The sequence below is a fragment of the Brassica rapa genome, chromosome A07, assembly GCF_000309985.2.
Source record: "Brassica rapa cultivar Chiifu-401-42 chromosome A07, CAAS_Brap_v3.01, whole genome shotgun sequence".
Taxonomy (NCBI): domain Eukaryota; kingdom Viridiplantae; phylum Streptophyta; class Magnoliopsida; order Brassicales; family Brassicaceae; genus Brassica; species Brassica rapa.
The window spans coordinates 7,703,779-7,725,994 of record NC_024801.2 but is presented as its reverse complement, the minus strand read 5'-3'; the positions used below and the strand labels follow the sequence as shown (position 1 = coordinate 7,725,994).

The following is a 22,216-nucleotide window of genomic DNA, read 5'->3' as shown; positions in this document are numbered from 1 at the left end:
ATACGATGGCGTGGTTAAGTAGTAGTGGGCGGAGGCTAATGGTTAAAGTAAGTGGGGATGACAATGTTGCGGTAGATGTCGATAGCGTATTATTTGCGCAAAGTAACGACCATAGCGTCCGTTAGCTCCGCCATATGCGGGCCTGGATCTCCATTATCATGCATTTCCATGAACTTGACACTCAAAGGCCCGCAATCCCTGCCGCTGTGGTTGATGTATATCTCCTTTCTTCGTTGAAATGTAAATGGGCGAGAACCATCGAACTGTGAAGGTGAGTTGGTGGTCAGTTTGCTGATGACGAATGGGAGCATCTCAAGAACTGGTTGTAGGGCAACTTTCACCTTTCTTTCGCTGTAGAGAGTTAAGAATGGGTCTAGGACCTCAACATGGCTCAAGGGGAGATTGATAGCTAGACCGACCCACAATGTCTGTCATCCCATATCATTGGTGCGTAGATGTGGATGTTGCTAACCCATTTCTGGCCTGGTAGTAGAACAAGTTTGCACAACTGTGAATCCCAGCGAAACATATCCTTGTCAACAGCGGCATTGAATTGTCTCCATTTCTTCTGTATGTAAGAAGTGAGCCATGGGGGTAACGAAGAGGCTGTTTTCCTTGGCTAAAACGTTTTTGTGAGACACACCGGTCATGTACATTAGGACTTCCATTTGCTGCAATAATTGTTGTCAAGACAATTTTTTTACTCTGTTAGATATAGAGTTCAAAATAAGCTGAAGTTGTTTCGCGTAGATAACATACCGTGCTGTCTGTCCATTGGCCTGGAGTTGCTAGCTTTATCAGTGATGAGTTTGTGAAGGCTGTAGTGTATGGGTTGATGTGGAGGCTGCATTTTTTTTAGTCACGTGGTTAGTGGTCAATGTTTTAAAGCAAAAAGCGAGAACACATGAATGTCGTAGGTAGGTTACTTACATGTCTTTGTGGTTATGAAGAGTTTTGTGGAAGAACTCCCATAGTTGTGGTTGAATAGGAGGGAAAAGCATTGTGGCGGGGACTGTGGGTGAGTTTTTCAGCAGGCGTGCTAGCTCTTGCTCTTGCACGGAGGGGGAGTGATCTGGTTTTGGTTTTGAGGGTGAGGAGTCGCTGACGCATAGAAGATCAGACGTAGCTTCAAGCAACATTCCGGAGTGTGCCTGCAAGCACCGAACTGGTTAGTAGGATAAGACATTTTCTAGACGGAAGAATTAAAATTGGTTTGATCCTTACTTGGACTGATGTGCTGCTTGTGGTAGTATGGTTGGAAGTGGCTTGTGAGGCGAACGCATTAACAGTCGATGCGTGTGCAATGAAGCCTAGCTGGGAGGGGGTTTTCATTGAGGCCGGTTTGCGAACTTCGTTGATTCTGTTAGGTTTAGAGGAGATGAGTAGGGCGCTTTGGGTGGAGGGATATAGTCGTGATGGTGCGGACGAAACTTGTATCTTGTGGGTCTGTGAGGGCTGTTTAGGTGTGTTGTGGGTAATTTGGAGTTTGGTTTTGGTATGAGTAGACTGTTTGTCTGGGGAGCTGTTTGGTGTGATGTCAGTACTAGGATTTTGGTTTGTTGTTTGGGTTTGGTGAAGAGGATTTTGGTTTGGTTTAGAGGCTTGGTGGGGACATTGAGGAGTTGAGGTTGTTTCTGCTGGCTCAATAGATCCGATGACGCTGCTGATGATGAGGTCTGCAGCATCGGTTGTTATCTTATTAGTTCCTGCTGAAAAACGTTGGGCGTTGTACTGGCTCTCAACTGGAGAAATGGGTGTTGGAGTTGGCGATCGTGAAAAGGAGTGGATGGGTTCTTGTGGTCGACAAGAAGGTGGTAGCACCTACAAAAAAAATGTAAGGCTTTTGGTATTATAAGGTGGTTGTAGGAATCGACAGTACGTAGTTAATGTTTTTTCAAACTAGATTACCTTGGTTGCTTGTTGCGAGGAAGCGCCTTGCTTTGGCTGGCGGGAGTTTATGATTTTCTGAAACGGTTAAACGGTCGGGTGTGTTAGGAAGCGCTAGAAAGTGCATAATTTTGTGACTTAGTATTACCTGTAGCATTTGAGCAATGGTTGTTTCTCTTGAGTTGCTGAGGGCCGGTGATTGTGGATCTTGTGATTGAGTAGAGTTTTCCACGTATCCGTCGGAGAGCTGGTCGTGCCCAGATGGTTGGGAGCTTGTGGTTACCTACCACAACATGTTGAGATTAAGTTGTAGGAGGTAACGGTCGTCAATGTATGTGACTGTCCATTCAAAATATATGTTCTACCTGTTGGGTTTCATCATTTGTAGTGTTGTTGTCTGCTTGTGTAGGGCTAGAAGCTGGCCGCTGTCCATTGTTGGTTTCTTGCGGGCTCATGTCCTGGTCCTATACGAAAGCGTAGTATGTTTAGTGGTCAGTGGTGGTACATAAAAGTGTAGGGTAGTTGTAGTGTACCTGAGTAAACTTTGATTTTCCTTTACGCAGCGTTGGTGTCATCGAAGTCAATTTACAGCCCGGCTTCCTGTGGCGTTTCTTCAGTTTCAATTTGAGACGCCGATTGTCTGACTGCAGCTGAGCTAACAAACTTTCGTGTTCTCTGATTTTGGCTTCTAGCCACTCGTTCGTAGGCGCCCTGGCAGCAGCATCAGCTTTGAAGTAGTTTGAGATCCTCCTTTGTTTGCGAGATGATGATGGTCCTTTTGTTGGAGCTTTGTTTACTTTGAGAGGATGTTTCTTGGGGACTGTTTGCTTCCTGTGAACAGTTTGAACTGCAGGAATGAAAACGAACTCAGGGTTGGATGTATCGCCGCCTGGCCAGTCGGTGGGCTTGAATTTATTGCCAGATGCGATCAGGTTCTCCATATAACAGACTCGCTCGTCGTCAGTTTCGCCTCCCTACGATGGTGCATTTGGAGACAGTGGTATTAGTGATGTTACAGACAGCTGCATTGGGCACACAGTTATAGTCTGCAGTGGAGAACAATTGGTAGAAATAAAAGCATAGATTGTGCAACTAACCTGTGGGTTTACTTCGACTGTGAGGAAATCTTCAAGGTGTATAGAGCCATGTGGTGGTAGGTGATCTTCTTCTAGGTTTAGCAATGTGAGGTTGTAGTGTGGTGCTGGTATTTTGGCCGCAAGCAGTGGAATTGCTTTAAATGCCACAAGCTGGAGCGCTAGAGGGAATCCTGTGAGTCTGTAGGTTTTCTGTTGAAGAACCTGAGCTAGTGCTGCTACGGGGTTTGCAGCATCAGTGGGTGGTTTCATGCAGGTAATGGTTTTGAGAAAAGACTCACGGCCCCGGGGGAAGTTAAAAAAGTCTTCAAGGTTGTCGACCATACGCACATAGTGTAGAGTAGGCTTGGCAACTTGTTTGTGAGCAATAAGCACACCGTCGACAATCATGATGAGTGCGAGTCGAAGCCTCTTGTCTTTGGGAATGGTTTGGTCAGTCTCAAGCATGTGCCCAATGTCAGCTATAGAAATGTGCGAGTCAGGCCCAAGTAGTTTTTGCCGTAGAGGGTCCTTAGCAGGGTTTCTGATGTTGAATGAAAGTGTTTCATAGTTTGCGGAGAAAGGACCACAAGGGAGACCTGTGACAGTGTGGAATTCAGCAAGGGAGATCCGGAAGGGAGATCCACCAACAACTGGCCAGAGCGTATACTCCTGAAGGGGCAAAATCTGTTTGCACAAAAGGCTGTGGAGAAGCTTGTGCGAGACAGGGGACTGGCGAGTAGGGATGTCGAAGAGGCGACCAAAGCAAGAGTTCCTTATGATCTCAAACTCGTCTGAGCCGCGAAGGACATGACTGAGGAAACAGAGTATGTCGGGTTTGGAATAAACGTTTAAGCGTTTCATTGGGAAACAGTTTGTTGCGAAGAGCCATTCCAGAAGCCGGCGATCTGGCCGGGAACACACACCAGTTTCTCCACCTCCAGTTAAAGGAAACTAGTTAGAATTAATGTTAGGTCAAAAAAATGCGAGAGATCAGAGTAGGAGATACGTACCAGTCATTGTTCGTCGGAGAATGGGCCAATGTCGAGGCGGCGACAAAGACAGCGTGGTTCTGTAGCTGAGCCGCGGAGAACACAAATAATTGGGGTTCGGAGGAACCTGGAATGGAGAGCTTGAGGATATGAAAGTGGGATGAGTAATTGGAGATTTAGGGGATTACGCCGTGAAACTGATTTGGGAGATGAATGAACGACATCTAGGGTTAGGATAGAGAGGATGAAATTATGTGAGGTAAAAAATTAAAAAAAATGACGTTAATACAAGTTAACTAAACTAGAAGTGTAAAAAGTGTTAACTAAACTAGAGGTGGGTTCTCAGTTTGTGGGGTAGTTAAGTCATTTTAGCATAATAAAGTATTCTACAAGTAGAGAGAGTATGTCTATGTGATATGGAAGAGGGAAAAAGTATGTGTAACTGTAAAATTTTCTTGAAATCTTGACCCAGTGGAGAATCATTCGACAAATGACTAGAGAAGCTTATCAGTTGGGCTGAGAATGGGCCTGAAAGAAAGATACCAAAAATATAATAATTGGTTATTGGGCTTAGAGAGCTTCACACGTATGAAATGACATCCAAGACACGTGCCACAACAACAAGGCGCCAAAGCCACCAAAGAGAAAGAGGAGAGAGACCATATCCTCCCGTTATCGTCATCTGCTTCACTTCACCTCCCTCCCTCCCCGGAGTCCATTTTCTTAGCTCTCTCTCCTCCTCTGAAACCAAACCCAAGCTCCTTCTTCATCTCTCTCGCTCTTTCACCACATCGGCGCTACTGATTAACTCCGTTTCCAGGAGACTGACTCAACAACACCATGGACGTCGCTGAAGTTCCGTGGCGCCGTCTTCCTCAATTTTCAGTTTCTCCACGCTCCTCATGGCTTGTTTCTTCTGGGTTTCCTGTTTCTTCGTAAGTTCTTTCATTGAGGCATTCTAGCATACACTTTGTATACGTCGCTCTCATTAAAAATTGAAGCTTTTGGATATATGAGACTTAGAGCTTGAATGAATTGAGAGTTTTAGTTTTAGGGAAGATGTTGGATTGTTTAAACATTGCACCTGAAACTGGTTGTGTATATCCATATGGTGATGGCTAGGCTACACATTTCTGACAGCTATGCCTGTTCTGAAGGATTGACTATGTGTTTGTACTTTGTTTCTCCATGAACTTAGTAGAATCTCTGTCGTTCAACAGATATATGTTCTCTCATATCGAACGTGGACAGAGGTTTAGGCTCACCTTGTGCTTTGGGGTCTCTCGTATCCGTGCAAGGTCTGCTACTATAACTGCTGCACAACAAGGTAACTGGGAGACCAAACCTTTTCTGTTTATGGAAACTCAGTTGAGTCGTAACTTTTGTTTTCTGCATTCTCAGAACATCCAGCCAGGCTTCTCAAAGGACTATGCGAGGTTGTTTGGATCGTGGAAGCTGACCTTGCACCCAACGAACATCTCTACGTTACTGGAGATCCTTCCGCTTTAGGTAGCTGGGAGCCAGACTGCGCCATTTCAATGTATCCCACTGGGAATGATAATCAATGGGAAGCTAAAGTCAAGGTATATCCATTTATTTGTTTCGTTTTGAGCCATAGGGAACGTAATGTAGAGATGTATCATTAGCTAGTTCAAGTCTCGTATGCTTATAACTTAATGTGCTTGGCAGATTGCTTCTGGTGTCAGTTTCAGGTACAATTATTTTTTAAAAGCTGGATATGATTCTTCCTTTGACGTCATCTGGAGACCAGGGCCCCAGTTTTCCTTATCTCTGCCTTCGGCTGTCAATGGAGACAGAAAAGTAATCATAAGGGATTCATGGATGAGTGTTTCCTCTCAATCACAAGACTCCTACTTATGGGGTTCTTGGATCGATGATGCTCACCTTTTACCAAACTCTGTTACTTCAGGTCATAGCGAAGGTAACACATCTGGGTGACTCCTCCTCTTTTAGTCTCTTTTCATCTATTTGTAAAATATTTTAAAACTCAAATGCTTCCAGTGGTTTGGCAGATGAATGCACTCTCTCCGATACTGCTGTGGAAGTCCCAAGACCACTTTTGAATGATAAACAATTAGAAGATGAATCTTTCTTTAGTGATGAGCTTGCAACCTTCTCATCAGATAACTCAGATTTTAGTGCGTTATTTTCTGACAACTATCAGCCTATTGAGGAACCATGGTTTCTTCAGGAACCTGTTACCTTGCAACATGCAAGGAATATGCAGTCTGATAGCGAACAAGTTGTTGAAAGCAGTGAAGAAATTGAAAACAACTTAGATACTGATGAGGAAAATCACCAGCCGGCTGAGACTCTCTTACCTGATGATGAATTTTTCAAACGAGAACCCATTTCTACTACGATACTGATCAACTCGTCTATATGTACCGTGCAAAGGATTGCTGTATTGGATGGTGAGAAGCTCGTTGAGTTGTTGTTGGAACCAGTTAAGACCAACGTGCAGTGTGATAGTGTTTACCTGGGCGTAGTCACTAAATTTGTGCCTCATATGGGTGGTGCTTTTGTGAATATCGGAAGTTCTAGACATTCTTTCATGGACATTAAGCCAAACAGGGAACCATTCATATTCCCTCCATTCTGTGATGGATCAAATAAGCAAGCAACTGATGGTTCTCGGTTCGACTCCATTACCAACATTCCAGCTCCACATGAAACCGAACACGCCTCCTATGACTTTGAAGCAAGTAGTTTATTAGACATTGATTCAAATGACCCTGGGGAATCTTTTCATGATGATGACGATGATCATGAAAATGATGAAGATCATGTCTCCGATGCTCTAATTAATGGAACTGTCGTTAACCATGGCGGAGTGGAAGGTGCTTCTGACAAATGCAATCAAGGAGATGAGCTACATCTTGACGTTGGATCTGAGAATGGCTTCGTTCCTCTGGAGAGAGAACATGTTGCAAAGTCTCCTAAGAATGTGTCGTCTAGGGATAACAAGTGGATTCAAGTTCGGAAAGGCACCAAGATAATTGTGCAAGTTGTTAAAGAGGGCCTTGGCACGAAAGGTCCAACTCTCACTGCTTACCCAAAACTGAGAAGCAGATTCTGGGTATGGCATTGTAACTCTAATCATTTTTTTCTTATTATTCTATTTTCTGAGTAAAGTATGTCTTAATAGGTATTAATGACTCGTTGCAAACGAATTGGAGTCTCAAAAAAGATCTCAGGAATTGAGAGAACCCGGTTAAAAGTTATAGCAAAAACATTGCAGCCTCAGGGCTTTGGTCTGACTGTAAGGACTGTAGCTGCTGGCCATTCTCTAGAAGAATTGCAGAAAGACTTAGAAGGTCTGCTTTTAACCTGGAAGACCATTACGGAAGAAGCAAAATCTGCGTCCCTTGCCGCAGATGAAGGTGTGGAAGGAGCCATTCCAGCACTGCTACATAGAGCAATGGGTCAAACACTTTCAGTTGTACAGGACTACTTCAATGACAAGGTAGTTAGGCTAGTGTCCATATTTTTCTCCTCATGTGGCTCCTTTAGGTTCTATTGGTTGACATGTCAAGTGATAGTAAGATTTTGATTTAATATATAGGTTGAGAAGATGGTGGTTGACTCTCCCAGGACATACCATGAGGTACATTTTCCCCATTCTGCTCAAGTGAATTTATTAAGAAATGGATAGTGTGTTGAAAGAAACATTTCCTTGTTGTAAACAATGGGTCTTATAACCCTCATACATTGTTGATTTACACCAAATCTTTGATGATATTTTCAAATGCTAAAGAAAATATCTATAGCTGCACGTGTCATTTTCTTTCGCTACCAACTACTGCACTTGCTAGTGTTTATACATTTCCCATATACTAGAACGGCTTACCCAAGTGGTGGATACTGTATGCAAACCATTTCACTAACGAGTATTAGTTTCCAGGTCACAAACTACCTGCAGGATATGGCACCTGATCTTTGTGATCGAGTGGAATTGCATGATAAGGGTATCCCTCTTTTTGATTTATACAACATTGAGGAGGAGATTGAAGGTATTCTCAGTAAAAGGTATGGACCCATGTCACCCACTTTTTCCTTCCTAGATATCTTCATGTAAATGATCTTTTCCGTCTTGCAGAGTCCCACTCCCCAATGGAGGTTCGTTAGTGATTGAACAAACTGAGGCGTTGGTCTCTATTGATGTGAACGGAGGACATGGAATGTTTGGTCAGGGTAATTCACAGGAGAAAGCTATTTTGGAAGTTAACCTTACTGCTGCCAGACAAGTATGTGATACATATTTTGCTGGTGGATTACATATTCATTTGCCAAGCCTTACGGCAGAACATCTGCTTCTAAAATTGCCTTAATAATTATTCTATTCTACACATCTATAATCTGATTCTTGGTGATTGCCTTCACAAAATTTTAACATTGAGTAACTGTGCGAGGTCTACTTGTCTTGTGTAGTTATCCTTGGAATCTTCTCAGTTTTTGCAATATGCTAATCTTGCAAAGCATTTATTAATTATTTCTTGATGCAATAATGATGCAGATCGCAAGGGAGATTCGACTGAGAGATATAGGGGGTATCATTGTGGTAGATTTCATTGACATGGCAGATGAATGTGAGTTTGAATGTCATTGTTATTTGTGCAAGTACATTCTTAAAAGTTGTGGATGGGAAAATCCATTATCTCTTGTATATTCTTGTGCCTTTGTGTGTTTCAGCAAATAAAAGACTCGTTTATGAAGAGGTTAAGAAAGCAGTGGAGAAAGATAGGTCACTGGTAAAAGTCTCAGAGCTGTCTAGACACGGACTCATGGAGATTACTAGAAAAAGGGTATAGCCCTCAACTTGTGGATATTTTACTCTTCCTGTAAAGCATGTAATCATGTGTCTTGGTGTAGCGCGTCCACTGTATACTGATACAAATGTGAGCTCTTGATTTATACTTAATTGCAGTGAATCTACTTTTTTTCATCTACAGGTTCGGCCGAGTGTAACATTCATGATTAGTGAACCGTGTTCTTGCTGTCACGCAACTGGTAGAGTGGAGGCACTAGAGACTTCCTTTTCAAAAATTGAACAAGAGATTTGTCGGCAGCTCGTGAGTGCATTAACATTACAACCTCAGATTCTTTTGTTCCATGTCTTGACGAGCTAAATGTTTCAGGCAAAGATGGAGAAAAGAGGAGACCTGGAAAACCCCAAGTCTTGGCCAAGATTCATATTGCGTGTGGACAGTCATATGTCCAGCTTCTTGACTACGGGGAAGAGGACGAGGCTTGCAATCCTAAGTAGTGCCCTGAAAGTATGGATTCTCTTAAAGGTAAGTTTCAAATCCTTCAGCCAGAAGTTATGCATCGATGAGGTTGTGTCTGGTTATTAACTGAGGCACAAATGTCTTTTTGTAGGTTGCTAGACATTTCACAAGAGGAACCTTTGAGGTTAAACCGTTCATGGATGAGAAGACTGTAAACGAAAGACCGCATCAAGTTGCCATATCATTGCTCAAGAAAGCTGACGCCATAGCAGACTCCTCAGGCAAGAAGAAGCTCACTCTTATTCCGATGAAGAAGGATAAGACTGGAAGTAAACACAGACGATGAAACATCTTTTAAAATTTCGCATCACTTCTGCTAGAGGTCTGAAATGACACTGTTGTTGTTAGTTGTACCGAATCGATTTTGTGTATCATCAGTATCTTATTCCTTGATGTTTTGCATTATAAAGATATAGAACCAAACTATAGAAGGAACAGAAGGTCGAATACTGGTCTAAAGGTAACAAAGACGAAACAACAGTTATGGGAAAGACAAAGCTATTCTACAAGGACAAAACTAAAAACAAGTGGAACAAGGTGGTTCAAACAACAAAGAAAGTGAGGAATCTAAAGATAGAAGATCAAGTAGCTGCAACGTTGCAAGTCCCAACTCCATCTTTGCAGTCGTTTGTAAGATCATTGAATGTTTCAATCTGCTTCTTCCCTCTCAAGAACACTTCTGTATCAACAGATGCTCTCATGTAACCATCAAACTCGACCGGGTTGCCTCCATTAAGCTTTGTGGTCTCCGAATACCACTCGCTGCTCTCGTCCCACAGGTCTTTGTACTCGTCAAGAAAATGAGTAGCGTACTTGTCTTTCAAAGGGTTGAAGAAAGATAGTTCCGCTTCATTCGTTGCGATGTAGAGATTCCTTCCTTCTTCTACTTTGTCCTGCAAGGTCGACAAGAGAGCACTCGGAGAAGTATCTTTTTCAAGATTGGGCCAAAGCTCCGTGTTTCTAGCTTTCTCTCCTCTCTCGATATGCACTGCATCGTAATCCCAGTTTAGCCTCGAAGCAATGGCAGAGACGATCTCCATCAACCTTCTTGACTTCCAGAGAAGATGCCACGGTCTTTTAACGACAGATTCTGCATCTCCCTCGCAAACTCTGTACCAGTAGTTATCAGGCTCTACTGACCCGAACTTCCTCATGATCAACGTGTCTTTGACATCGGAAAGCTTCATGGGCGTGACCCTAAAGTCCTCCACGAGATGAAGGCCCAACCTAGTCTTCTTATTATGCAACTTCCCCCACTCTGCCCAAAACTGAGCCTCATCCAAGACAGAAGCAGCTTCTTTCAAATGCTCGAAATCAAAGTAGAACCTAAAGTCCTTCCCTTCCTCGCTCTGCCCAGAGGAAGTGTAGACAGAGGACAGACAGAGAGTCAGATCCATGACCAAAGTCCGGTTCAAATACTGAGCTTCACCAAGCGCACACAAGAAGCTCCAAAGGAAATGGTTCATGCTCTTGCACCGATCACCTCCACCGACATAAACCAAGTACTTGCCGCTTGTAAAAGCCTTGTCAGACTCAACCGTAGGAAGAGAGTCATTAACAGCTTCACCAACAAGAGGCAAAGAGAAATCATCTCTCTTGGCATCAGTCTTCTCAAAACCAGCTTTCTGATTCCTCTTCCTCTTCCTAGCGTTCAAACCAGAATGATACTCTCCAATAGTGGCCACGCTAAGAGTACAATTGTCAGACTTGTGAATCACAAACCTTCTGTAATCCTTGTAAAAGGCAGCAGACTTGCCATCCTTAGGCCTATAACGCCACGCCATGTCACAAGAGTTGGCACCTTCACCAACCGCAGGCTTACCGAACTTGTAAAAGTGGATGTCTTTGAACCTCTCAATGGTGGCTTTCATCATGAGATGGAAAACATCAGAGTCTTTGCAATCAACGGGGACGCTCGCATCGCAGTCGAGCTCGTTCTCCTCGGTGGCGGTGGCTTCCACGTCGGTGATGTTGATGAACGCCGCGAAGGCCGTTTGGTTAACGGGCATGAAATCTTCGCCGGTTTTGACGACGGACTCGTCGGATCTCAAGGTGGCGTTGGATGTGGAGGTGAGGAAAGTGGTGATCTTGTCGGAGGGGTGGAAGAGAGGGTCTTCGGGCTCGTATGTGGCGGCGATGATGGTGAAGACGAGGACGCCCACGACGAAGAGGGAGAAGCCTATGTTTCCGATTAGGTTAAGTGCGTTTTGACCTAGGTTCTCCGGACGGAAACCGCCGGCTCGGTGAAGCGCAGATCGGCCGAACATTGCTACTTCCGGTTCAGATCCGGAGGCACTTGTCTTGGTTACAGCTTACAACGGAGGAGGATTTGAAGTATGAGTGCTACTGTGAGTGCTTAGAGCCACCGACAATGGCAGATTTTGTAATTTTACCACAAACAAATAAATCACTATAGTGTCAAATTAATAAACCAAGGTTCCACTTAAAAAATTGGGAAGGCATTGTTTACATTATAAAGCATCAGTATTTGTTGTTTTATTTAATTGGGAAATTAGGGGACGTGACCATAGCACAAAAAAAATTAAGTACATAACTATTATAAGGCATATGCTATGATATACCATATATTTTCTACAATATATACAAAATTACTCTCACCTTTTACCAACTAACACACGCGCTTTTTCTTTTTATTTTTTGTTCCTTTTCATCACACAAAAGTCACGAAGCCGTTAAATTTCCTGACGATCTTTACAATCAAAATAAACAAATCAAAGTAATTTGGTTAGATTGAAGAGCATAAGATCCTGATTTAGCATGCTGTATAATCACCAGACACAACAACTGATTATCATATTATTTTTCTCTATATATTTAATTGGCTTTAGAATTTTGTTACTTTTGATACATGTAGATTAAGAAACAGAGAATGCGCAGAACTATTGGAGAAGATAAACAGTACACACTGCGTTGTACTATTCTATTTGATAAACATAGAATAGAAATGATTTCTTAGTATTTTCTCCTTCTTCTCCTCTCCTTCATTAGTGTTGAATGAATGTTCTAAATTAATGGAGATTCACGTACATGTTTGTATTGACAGTTTATATTGCTTTTATGCAATATTTGAATTAAAATTACATTATAGTATACTAATCTATTCATCAAAATAGTATAGTTTCCTCCGATGTCGCTTTCACTCTTACACTTCCTCCTACTCTTTCTCTGCTCCCCTCCCTTCCCCGGTCTCTCTCTTCATTCCTCTTTCCTTTCCTCCATACTTCTATCTTTCCTCCTTCCTCCTCCTCTCCTCTCCATTTTCCTCCTTTTCTCATTCATCAATATAGTAATTATCATCAATTGCCATACTATTCTAAATGAAAGATAGTATATTTTAGACCTTCAAGGTTAGGGTTTAGGTAGCTCCGTTATGGGCGATGGTTTGGTTTTACAATTTGGGTTTAGGGTTTGGGTTAAGGGTTTACGGTTTGGGTTTAGGGTTTAGAGTTTGGGTTTAGGGTTTGAGTTTAGGGTTTAGACCTTCAAGGTTAGGGTTTAGGTAGCTCCGTTATGGGGGATGGTTTGGTTTTACAATTTGGGTTTAAGGTTTGGGTTAAGAGTTTACGGTTTGGGTTTAGGGTTTAGGGGGGGTTAGGGTTTAGGTAGCTCCGTTTGGGTCTATGGTTTGGGTTAAGAATTTGTGTTTAGGGTTTGGGTTTATGGTTTAGAGTTTTGGTTTAGGGTTTAGGTAGCTCTGGTTTACGGTTTGGGTTAAGATTTTGGATTTAGAGTTTGAGTTTAGGGTATACGGTTTGGGTTTAAGAGTCTACCGTTTGGGTTTAGAGTTTAGAGTTTGGGTTTAGAGTTTAGTGTTTAGAGTTATTGTTTAGATAGCAGGTTTAGGGTTTATTTGGTTGTGTTTCATTATGTTAACTAACATCAATTGCCATGCTATTCTAAATGAAATATATTATAGTTAGAGTGAAATTATTCGTGTGACTATACTAAATAGTATGTAGTATAGTATAATAATTTTATCTTCTGCATTTCAACATCAAGCGCACGCGCCTGGAGGGAGATTTTAGTCATGTTTTGTGCAAATTGTCCCATCCATCTTGAGTTACTGTATAATGGCTATATTCTTCATTCTTTTACCTCTTATGAATATTCAGCAAATTCTTCCTATTTAATTACATGCACAAAACTATACCAATAGTTTATCTTTAAAGTATAAACGTAAATATATAATATTATTTATTATATCCTATCTTTTTGAAAATCTCATATCAAAAAAAAATATAGTGTAAATTCATCAAATTCTAAAATATTTAATATTAAAATATTAATATAATTTTGCATTCATACTTCAAAAAATTAAATATAATATAAATTAAATATATAAAAAATATGTTTGGCTATTTTTTCTTCAGACATTTGCCAAACATGAATTTAAATGCAAATATACTTCAAATTCAATCAAATATAAAAATAACTTGAAAATAATGTAACTGGATATAAATAAAAAGCTTTTTATTTAGAGGTCTTCTAGAATGTAAAGTAAATTTAGGGCTAGAACACTTTTTCATAAATCTGCTAAAATGTGATGCACTAGTCAATTTCTTCAAAAGTCTTTTACACCTAGTTTTATTAATCTAATTGGATATTTTGTCTTCTTATATAAAGTAAATTACCACTTTCTCTTTTTTTTTTCAAATGGCTGCAAGAAAATATAAAGTTTTCTTTCTAAAACTCTAAAATCTCTTTCTATTCTATTTGAACTTGAAGATACCAAACTTTATACTAGCTTATCATCTTTTTTCTCATGTCTTTCTCACCATTTTATCTTGTATTTAAAAGTTTTTTATTGCATGGTTTTCATCATCGAAAGATTTACATTCTAGGACACTTTCCCTATCTTTATTTACACCATAAGACACTTTGTTATACACACACACTTTACCTAACAACTAGTATTGGATCTAATTACTTTCCTAACTAACATTTCTCTTTTTTTCGTTACAGATGAAGTACAAAGCTTCTTCCCAATGTCCCTTCTGGCGGGATTTATCCCATCTCCTTATATTATCAAAGGCTGAGATGTAATATCATAGATTTAGACAAGACACTTACCTTACTTTGCACATCAACCGTTAGATCAACCTTTTATTTTTCTACGGCCGAGATCAATTCAGAAAGTTCACCATCTTCCCTCATCCTATTCTCGCCGGTGCCTTAACACCTTGATTCCTCATTACCCTGAACCTTGGAACAAAAAACACGAAATTCACCCCTGATTATCAGTCCCTAAATTGCAGTTAGTGAACTAAACTTTGTCCCTGATTATTAGTCCCTATTCTGCATCTTCCTTAAACTTAAGGCTTTTCAGAGACCTTGTGAAGAAGAAGAAAAGGCCACGGGGAGATGACGACAATACTGCAAGGAATTGGGGGAAAGATGATCTTTCTGGAAACAAATAATTCTCTTTCACGTTTTTTTTTCTTGTTTGTGTGTAGAAAGATGATGACTGTGATTCATTTTCTTCATTTTTATAGTTTTTTTTTTAATTTGCAGTTGTTACACATCTCATTGCTTTAGCAAATTTTTTTATTTTAATGCTGTGCAAGTCCATGTATTACTTGTGGATTTATATGTTACAACAAATAGCTAAGATTTATGCTTGTGGCTTGATGTCTTATGTTCTTAAAACACTTATCTATATTCATACTATATACAAGATGCTTCCTTTAATCCTACAATGTTGTAAATGCATGTTATAAATTTGCAAATGTCTAATTGAAATTTACACCATGGTAAAGTGTACATGTGGAAATTGGTAAACAAGTGTACATGTTGATATGTTCATTATTGAGCTATTTGTGATTTTTTAGATGTAATGAATTTCAAAAGGCTTTCTACATTGTAGAACCACATTTCTAAAATAAGTCCACCTTACACAATTGCATGTAGACAACAATATCCGAGTGTACGTGATATTCACATCAAAGTGTACACATATACACGATGTATCCAAATGTACACCAATTCTCAATATTTTAATGCTATTGTCCATATGTTCACTCTCTCTCTAATGTCTATATGTACACATTCTCTTGTGTACACTTATTTCACTCACTATATATATAGTTGGTTTAAACAATATTCATCCACCCCATCAATGAAATATATTCATATTGTCCATATGTACACACTCTCTCTATGGTTCTTAATGTATAAAGTATTTGAATAAAAAATAATAAATAAATTTGCAAAGGAGTAAATCGGTACTCTGCTATAAGTCGAAAAGTTTATATTTTTGTGTACATATGAATATCATTACATCGGTGTACACATGGATATTATTTCAATGATGTACACAAAAATATCATTACAATGGTGTACACATGGATTTAATGTACACATGGATTTAATCTCCACAGCCACGATGCTCCATTCTATAGGTCTCCACACAAAACATGCTCCACGAGATCCCTAGCATACCTGGACGACTTCAAATATGACAACATGCTCAGTATCCATAACTATGTGTCATTAAGACAGAAGCTTCAAGCTAGATCACACATTTTTAGTCATACCACTTAGAAACTCTACTAACTGTGCAATCTAAAAAAACCCAGAACCAAAGTCACAGGGATTCATTATTCACACACTAAGCAGTAGAAGGGTGACTCACACACCCCTATCATGTAAATCAGATCCAAACAAAACAAAATCAAATCCCTAATCCCCAAACAACCTCCGGATCTAAAACTCATATCTACCAAAAAATCACAACCAAAAAGCAAAATCAATAAGCATCTCAGATTGTGTACACATGTACAACACAAACATCATTTATGCTCGTGTTCATTTATAAAAATACTTACATTTCAGAACTTGTCCACAAGTACAACTACGTTAACCATTATACACATGTATACCACATATTCAAGTGTACAACCTACAACGTGTGAATACATGTTCACCTACTAATCTGAGGATCATGCTCAGGATCTAACACGTCGGCCAATGATGCAAAATCCTCCTTCCTCTCATTAACTGCTTCCTCCTCCGGTTTCACGGCCTCTGTAAGACAACAACAAACTTAGCAAAATCAAAAACAAATTGAAATTGTTCCCTAAATCCAAGCCCTAAATCTGCACAGATGGAGAAAAAAAAAATCACCTTTTGCTTTCTCCTTTGCTGCTCGCGTCTTACTCGATGTCATGGTGTTTTTTGTCAGTCTCCACCGTGTAAACGTCATGGTGCCGCCTCTGCAACACGACCATCCGCTTCTTGAAGCGAACTAAACAGACCAGAAAAAACATAAAACCTCACTCCCCATCGTCTACAGCTTTTCCCGGCCGCTTTCGCTTCACCACGCCTTTCGTCTTCGCCAAGTATCACCGTCGTCTCTCCTCCGCCATCGGGTCCACCATCGGTGATTGGGAAATTAGGTCTATCAATGGGAGAAATTGAAAGATTACGGTTTTAACTTTTCACGGGCCCAAACTCGTTTATTAACCCAAAAAAAAATTACGCCTAAGATTCCACCAATCAGCTTTCATCAGTTTTGAATTTTAAACCACCGAACCAGAGTAACCAGAAACAATTGGTCTATTACCAAAATGCACACGCCTAGTTTGCCTTTTTTAAGGATAAAGGAGACTTTAACCAACATAAAGTGTCCTAGTAGCAACTTCTGCTCTGCAGTGTAATAAAAAGTCATAATGTGTCTATATATGAAAATAACTCTTTCATCATCTCTTCTTAAAAGGTAAATTTATAAATTTTAGATACTTATTTTTGTCTGCTAGATTCGAATAAAACTATATATTCAACCTAATATGATTTTTTTTTTTTTATTTAAGCATAAAATTATATTCTAAAAAATTTTTCTGTTTAAAATGAATTTTAACGTTTTTGGATATGCAGATATTTTCAGATCTGAAGAAAATATATCAAAGTGCAGAGTTTTTTTTGGAAAGATTTCATTAGCATACTTCTCCAGAATATAAAATATATTTTTGTTTTTGTGTGTTAGACTCAGATAAAAATATATATTAACTTATTGTAATTGTATTTTTCTTATTTAAGTTTAGAAGGTCTTTTATAAAAGTTTTTCTTTGTTTTAAAACTACTTAAACATTTTACAATATGCAGGTTTTTCATATTCAAGGACTATATATCGGATTCCATTAAAGAAGTCCATTAAACTAATATTTAAGCGGAAGATAAAAATTTCAAAGAAATTTGACCACGAATTAGAATACTTCGCAATTCCTCTGAAAACTTTGGCGCACGTGTAATCAGATTTCATTTAAAATTTTAATTTTCCGCTTAGAGCTAGTTAGAAAATTTCTCTAGGGGTCTGCTAAATTATAGTGCACTAGCATGTTGAAAATGGTGTTCCCAATCATGTTTTACTTTCATCTATTTGATGTATAGTAAGAAATATGTAAATATAGGCATTTTTGATATAGTTTATATAATGTTGTAAACAACACATCGATTTTGTCTACAATCTATTAAAACAAAACTCTTTGTCTAATGTTTTGTTCATTCCTTCAAATTCTTGTAATCATAAATTGTTATCTTCATTGTAAATCATTTATTAAGAAAATAGTTGTACAATTTAAAAGGGAAGCTTATGTGTTGTCCACTTGTCCCCAAAACTCGGTAGATAGCTGGTGTCTTTCTCGTGTTTGAATTATTTTTTGGTCTTGATGCATAGTTTTTTTTTTGATAAAAGATATACCTTGATGCATAGTTTGTTTGTTTGTTGTGCAGATTGACATCCAAACATTGCTTCCTGCCCGGGACGCTTCCTTGAGGACACGAAGAAGATTGTGGCTAGTGGCCACGAGTCTTGGCTGGCAATTAGCAGGAAGAGGATTTGAGATTACCTCCACCGCATAGCAAGATGGACTCGAAGACTCAGCGTTTTCTTTTTTCTTTACGAGAACTCGTAATCAAATAATAATTACTTAAAACTCCTAGAACGACGCACGTCTCATCTTTCGATTGGAGCAACGCTTCCACTTCTCGAGTAAACCGGATACCGAGATTAACATGCCTTTACCTTTTCTCATGTTCTCTATTTTAAACCCTGGTTTGCAGCATCTCAACACCGATCAGCTATTTGCGAACATCTTTTGTCAAGCTCATTATTCTTTGATCCTATTCCTAGAAATCTATTACAAACGTCTTTTCTCTGCGTAACAATTATATCCAACAAGACCCATCAAATACAGAACTCAACCTATTCTCAACAGACAAAATAAAGACAACTCGGTCCCGCCGGTTATGTCAAACCGAGCTAAGGATAGAAATGGGCTGAGTATAAAGAGAGAGGATGGGTGAGAAAAAGGGCATTCAGAAACTAGAGAGGACACGAACGGTTAGAATTTTAGGAATGATTAGAAAAAAAATGAATAGGAATAAAATTTTGGGAATAATGAAGAACAAGGGTTCCTTATCAAAACTAACAAGGAACAAATTTGCATTATAATTTTATACAAAAAAGGGAATGAGAAGGAATGAAGAGGAAAAAATATTTCTCACGAATGGTAACATTTTTGAGGAACATTAAGGAATGCAGTGTTCCTCTTTGTTTCCTTGGTTACCATTCAAACCCTTAGGGTTTTATCTTTGATTCTTTGTTCTTGATGGAAACCTTGTTATTTTCTCTTATCTTTAATCAAACTCTCTTGTAACTTGTCACATGAGAACCTACCGAACACATATTTAACACCACCTCTTGCAATTGATTAAATGGAGAAAACTTTCCATTCAGTCTTATGCAACTCTGTCTTGTGCGATCATATCTATAACTGTACGATTTGTTGCATATTCACTCGATTTTGCAAGAATGTTAAGAAACTTGAAATTTGATCCATAAACTTGGGTACGTCAACAAGGTTATCTTGTAACTTCACTATGGTTTGTGAATGATTAGTTTGGCCATTTAAGTAAACATTTTAAATGAAGAACAGATCAAGAATTAAATGAATAGTAGCTGTACATTGTAGTTTAACTCAAGATCTAAACAGCAGAACAATATGCGAAGTAAAAAAAAATCTGTAAGAAGTACAAAGTACACAAGAAGCTGATGAAAAGTAGTATGTTCTGCAAATGAAGAAGAAACGTGAAAGAAACGCAAATGAAAGATTTCAATACAAGTCCTTGAAGTCATATAATGGTTTTAGAGCCTAAGATAGCCTCTTCTTTCTTGAACTATGTTTGGTCTTTTCTGGAACGATCTCCTATTAAGAGACCAACTTCTATTCATAGCTCTCATTCTCCACCAAGAAGCTATCCGACTATATAACGCTGGAAAACCAAAGCAGGACAACACTACAACCAGCATTATGAGACATATGTACATCACGTTTCTAAATCCATCAGCTAGCTCAGGTTGGCTTTGTCCCGTCCAAGGAACTCCTCCAACGTTCATCCCAAAAACTGCCACAGTAAAAAACAAAAAGGTTAGGTAGAGTTAGAAAACAGAGAATTGAGGTTTTTGGCGAGTTTTATATATAACCTCCGGTGATGATTGATAGAGGAAGGAATATGATGGAAAGAAAGGAGAGGTAATAGAGCTTTCGGTTGATTTGCTCAGCTTGCCAACTATCCAAACCAGCTTGGATTGCATTCACACGGTTCGCAATGAATCCTACATTCTCTTTTAAACGTCTCAACCTCCCAATCAACTCCTCCAAAGAGTTGATATCTTCTGCAAGAAACCAATGCTTCGTGGAACATTTTTCCTTCACTCTTGGAAACACTTGTTCTCCATGTGCAATCACCTGAGATTCATGCAAATGTTCTAACTCAAGAGTAGATACACACAATAAAAGTTACTGCAGAGACAGTGAGATTATGCATAAGAGTGTTACTATAAGCTTTAGGCTTGGTGACACGTACCTGCAAAAGACGCTGCAAGTTGAGATGCAATTTCGGGAACCTTCTATCATCCAGCATCTGTTTCTTCATAGCAAATCCACCTATCGTCCAAAGAAGAAGACGATTATTCATATGAAATACACAAAAACCTTCTAACAAGCTGCCACATAATTTGATAAGAGTGCTAACTAACTAACCTCTATCCATCTCGAGTTCCACCGCATCCAATTCGATCTCAAGTTTAGTGACAACATCTTGAAGCTGATCAACATGTGTATCAATAATATGAACAACAAGATTCGAAACAGAGCTGGGGACAGGGTTATCAGCTTCCTCAGAGTGATTCATGGTCAGCAAGAACTCAAGAACATGCTCCTCAATCACAATCCCACTTCTTTCCTTGTGCTCACCGCGATAGTAGGAAGGAGAATCCACACTAGGGACTTCGGAGAGAAGAGACTGACCCATAGGAGAGAATCCTAGCCTAGGAACACGTCCCAAAGAGACAGTAATGACAGAGTTCTCAGTGATCCTAGCAGCAATCTTGAAGGTAAAGCTGCTTGAAGCAGGACCAGGAGAGTTAACTCGAAACACAAGCGCCCCATCAACATGCCCGCAAAAGGGTCCGTTACTAACAAGAGAAAGAATGTCTTGCAGCTTCAAGGGAGGACAGAGAGCGTCTATAAGATGCTGTGCGGAGTGAGAGAGCTTCTGGTTTCCTTTAGGCAACTCAACATGATACCAACAAAACTCTTTGCCTGTTCCTTCTTTGAGATCCCATTCTTTGTTGTAGTATTTGCCATCACCGTCGAATATATAAGCTCTTTGCCTCACCATGCCTGAATACTGAGCCCTGAACCTATGAGCGTCTCTAAGAGAAGCGCTTGTCAAAGACTCGAGATCTGACTCATCTCCTCCAATTCGATCTTCCTGCTGCATCCTTGCTTTGTTTTTTCTCTCTCTCTCTCTCGGCAATTTAAGGTTGGAGCTGCTGATTCATGCAAGTAAAATAGAAACCTTTTGTAATCAAACTCCTGAAACGAATCGGTGAATGCAGAATCATATGATTACGAGTTGTGAATCTGGAACAAGATCGGGGATGATTGACTTACATGCAGGGATCGAAGTGAGGCTTAGATCAGCGGAGACTAATCAGAAGAAGCTTTGAATCAGAAGAAGTTGTGGAATCGTTCTCAAGAGGCGAGCGATCTCGTGGAAGGATATGATGAAACAGTGAACCTAGAGAGAGAGAGAGGGTTTGTTGAGAAAGGTCGGAGCTGGCGTTGACCGGATAAACACGTCCACTCTCTCCGACAAATTTAATGGCACAGATTAGAGATGTTATTTTTATGAACCTTTCTTTTCCTACTAGAGCTAGAAGAACCCATTATATGATGAACCTTTTTATATAATTGTATTTGTCTTATACACAAAAACATATGATACCCTTTCATAGATTGGATAGTATTCCTTTCATAAAGACAAGTACAATTACTTAGTTGTGAAGAGAATTTTTATTAAGGGTAAAATAGATAGTAATCAATGTCATCCAAATCCACCCATGTATTTAAATAGACTAATTATGCTAACTTTCAATAGTAATAAATATTTCATTAACTATACATCTTGATATGGCAATAAATATTGTTAAATTTCAATTTCAATAGTGATATATATTGCATAGTTTTCTTTGTATATCTCACCATGACTAACTTACTACATCAACAAGAAATAATTAAAAAAATAATATGATTTGTGAAATCTATACTTAACAATAATAACGATTTTGTGAGTTGTTTCACAAATTTACTAAGTTAATGGATTAACCTACTTTATTTTCATCAATATAAATTTATATTCATTTAAACTGTAAAGTTATAAATATTTATTTTATGTAACACACAAATAAAATAAATAATCTATAAATAAATTATTATACACATATTTTCAAGTAAATAATAGCCCCAATGCAAATCTAATACGATAAATATATGATAAGAAATGTGGGTGATACAATTGACTTTTCAAAACATTACTTAATATAAACTATAAAATTAGAGTGTTTAGAAAAATCATATTAAACAATATTTAA

The 22,216-nt window shown here is 39.2% G+C and overlaps 3 protein-coding genes across 6 annotated transcripts; 1 reads left to right on the top strand and 2 right to left on the bottom strand.

The window, feature by feature from the left end:
• The first annotated feature begins 4,570 nt into the window (after positions 1 to 4,570).
• LOC103828537 (ribonuclease E/G-like protein, chloroplastic) lies at positions 4,571 to 9,654 on the top strand. Of its 2 annotated transcripts, XM_009104143.3 has the most exons (14): positions 4,571 to 4,887; positions 5,173 to 5,279; positions 5,354 to 5,535; positions 5,642 to 5,894; positions 5,986 to 7,052; positions 7,122 to 7,439; positions 7,539 to 7,580; positions 7,878 to 8,002; positions 8,073 to 8,220; positions 8,490 to 8,562; positions 8,666 to 8,778; positions 8,926 to 9,045; positions 9,112 to 9,267; positions 9,353 to 9,654. In XM_009104143.3, the coding sequence occupies exons 1-14, from the start codon at positions 4,793 to 4,795 to the stop codon at positions 9,545 to 9,547; spliced, it is 2,994 nt and encodes a 997-aa protein (XP_009102391.1). In that variant the 5' UTR covers positions 4,571 to 4,792; the 3' UTR covers positions 9,548 to 9,654. The 2 variants fall into 2 exon arrangements, with proteins under 2 accessions (XP_009102391.1, XP_033131070.1); XM_033275179.1 differs by lacking the exons at positions 4,571 to 4,887; positions 5,173 to 5,279; positions 5,354 to 5,535 and having other exon boundaries at positions 5,653 to 5,894; positions 5,975 to 7,052.
• A 35-nt stretch (positions 9,655 to 9,689) lies between these two features.
• On the bottom strand, positions 9,690 to 11,704 carry LOC103828538. Its single transcript, XM_009104144.3, has one exon. The coding sequence runs from the start codon at positions 11,526 to 11,528 to the stop codon at positions 9,843 to 9,845; it is 1,686 nt and encodes a 561-aa protein (XP_009102392.1). The 5' UTR covers positions 11,529 to 11,704; the 3' UTR covers positions 9,690 to 9,842.
• Positions 11,705 to 19,193: 7,489 nt separating this feature from the next.
• Positions 19,194 to 21,606, bottom strand: LOC103828536 (zinc transport protein ZntB). Of its 3 annotated transcripts, none has more exons than XM_009104140.2 (5): positions 21,237 to 21,606; positions 20,322 to 21,158; positions 20,146 to 20,225; positions 19,763 to 20,027; positions 19,194 to 19,683 (listed from the first exon to the last, which is right to left on the bottom strand). In XM_009104140.2, the coding sequence occupies exons 2-5, from the start codon at positions 21,061 to 21,063 to the stop codon at positions 19,424 to 19,426; spliced, it is 1,347 nt and encodes a 448-aa protein (XP_009102388.1). In that variant the 5' UTR covers positions 21,064 to 21,158; positions 21,237 to 21,606; the 3' UTR covers positions 19,194 to 19,423. The 3 variants fall into 3 exon arrangements, with proteins under 3 accessions (XP_009102388.1, XP_009102389.1, XP_009102390.1); XM_009104141.2 differs by having other exon boundaries at positions 20,322 to 21,115; positions 21,237 to 21,605; XM_009104142.2 differs by having other exon boundaries at positions 20,322 to 21,112; positions 21,237 to 21,598.
• Between the last annotated feature and the right edge of the window lie 610 nt (positions 21,607 to 22,216).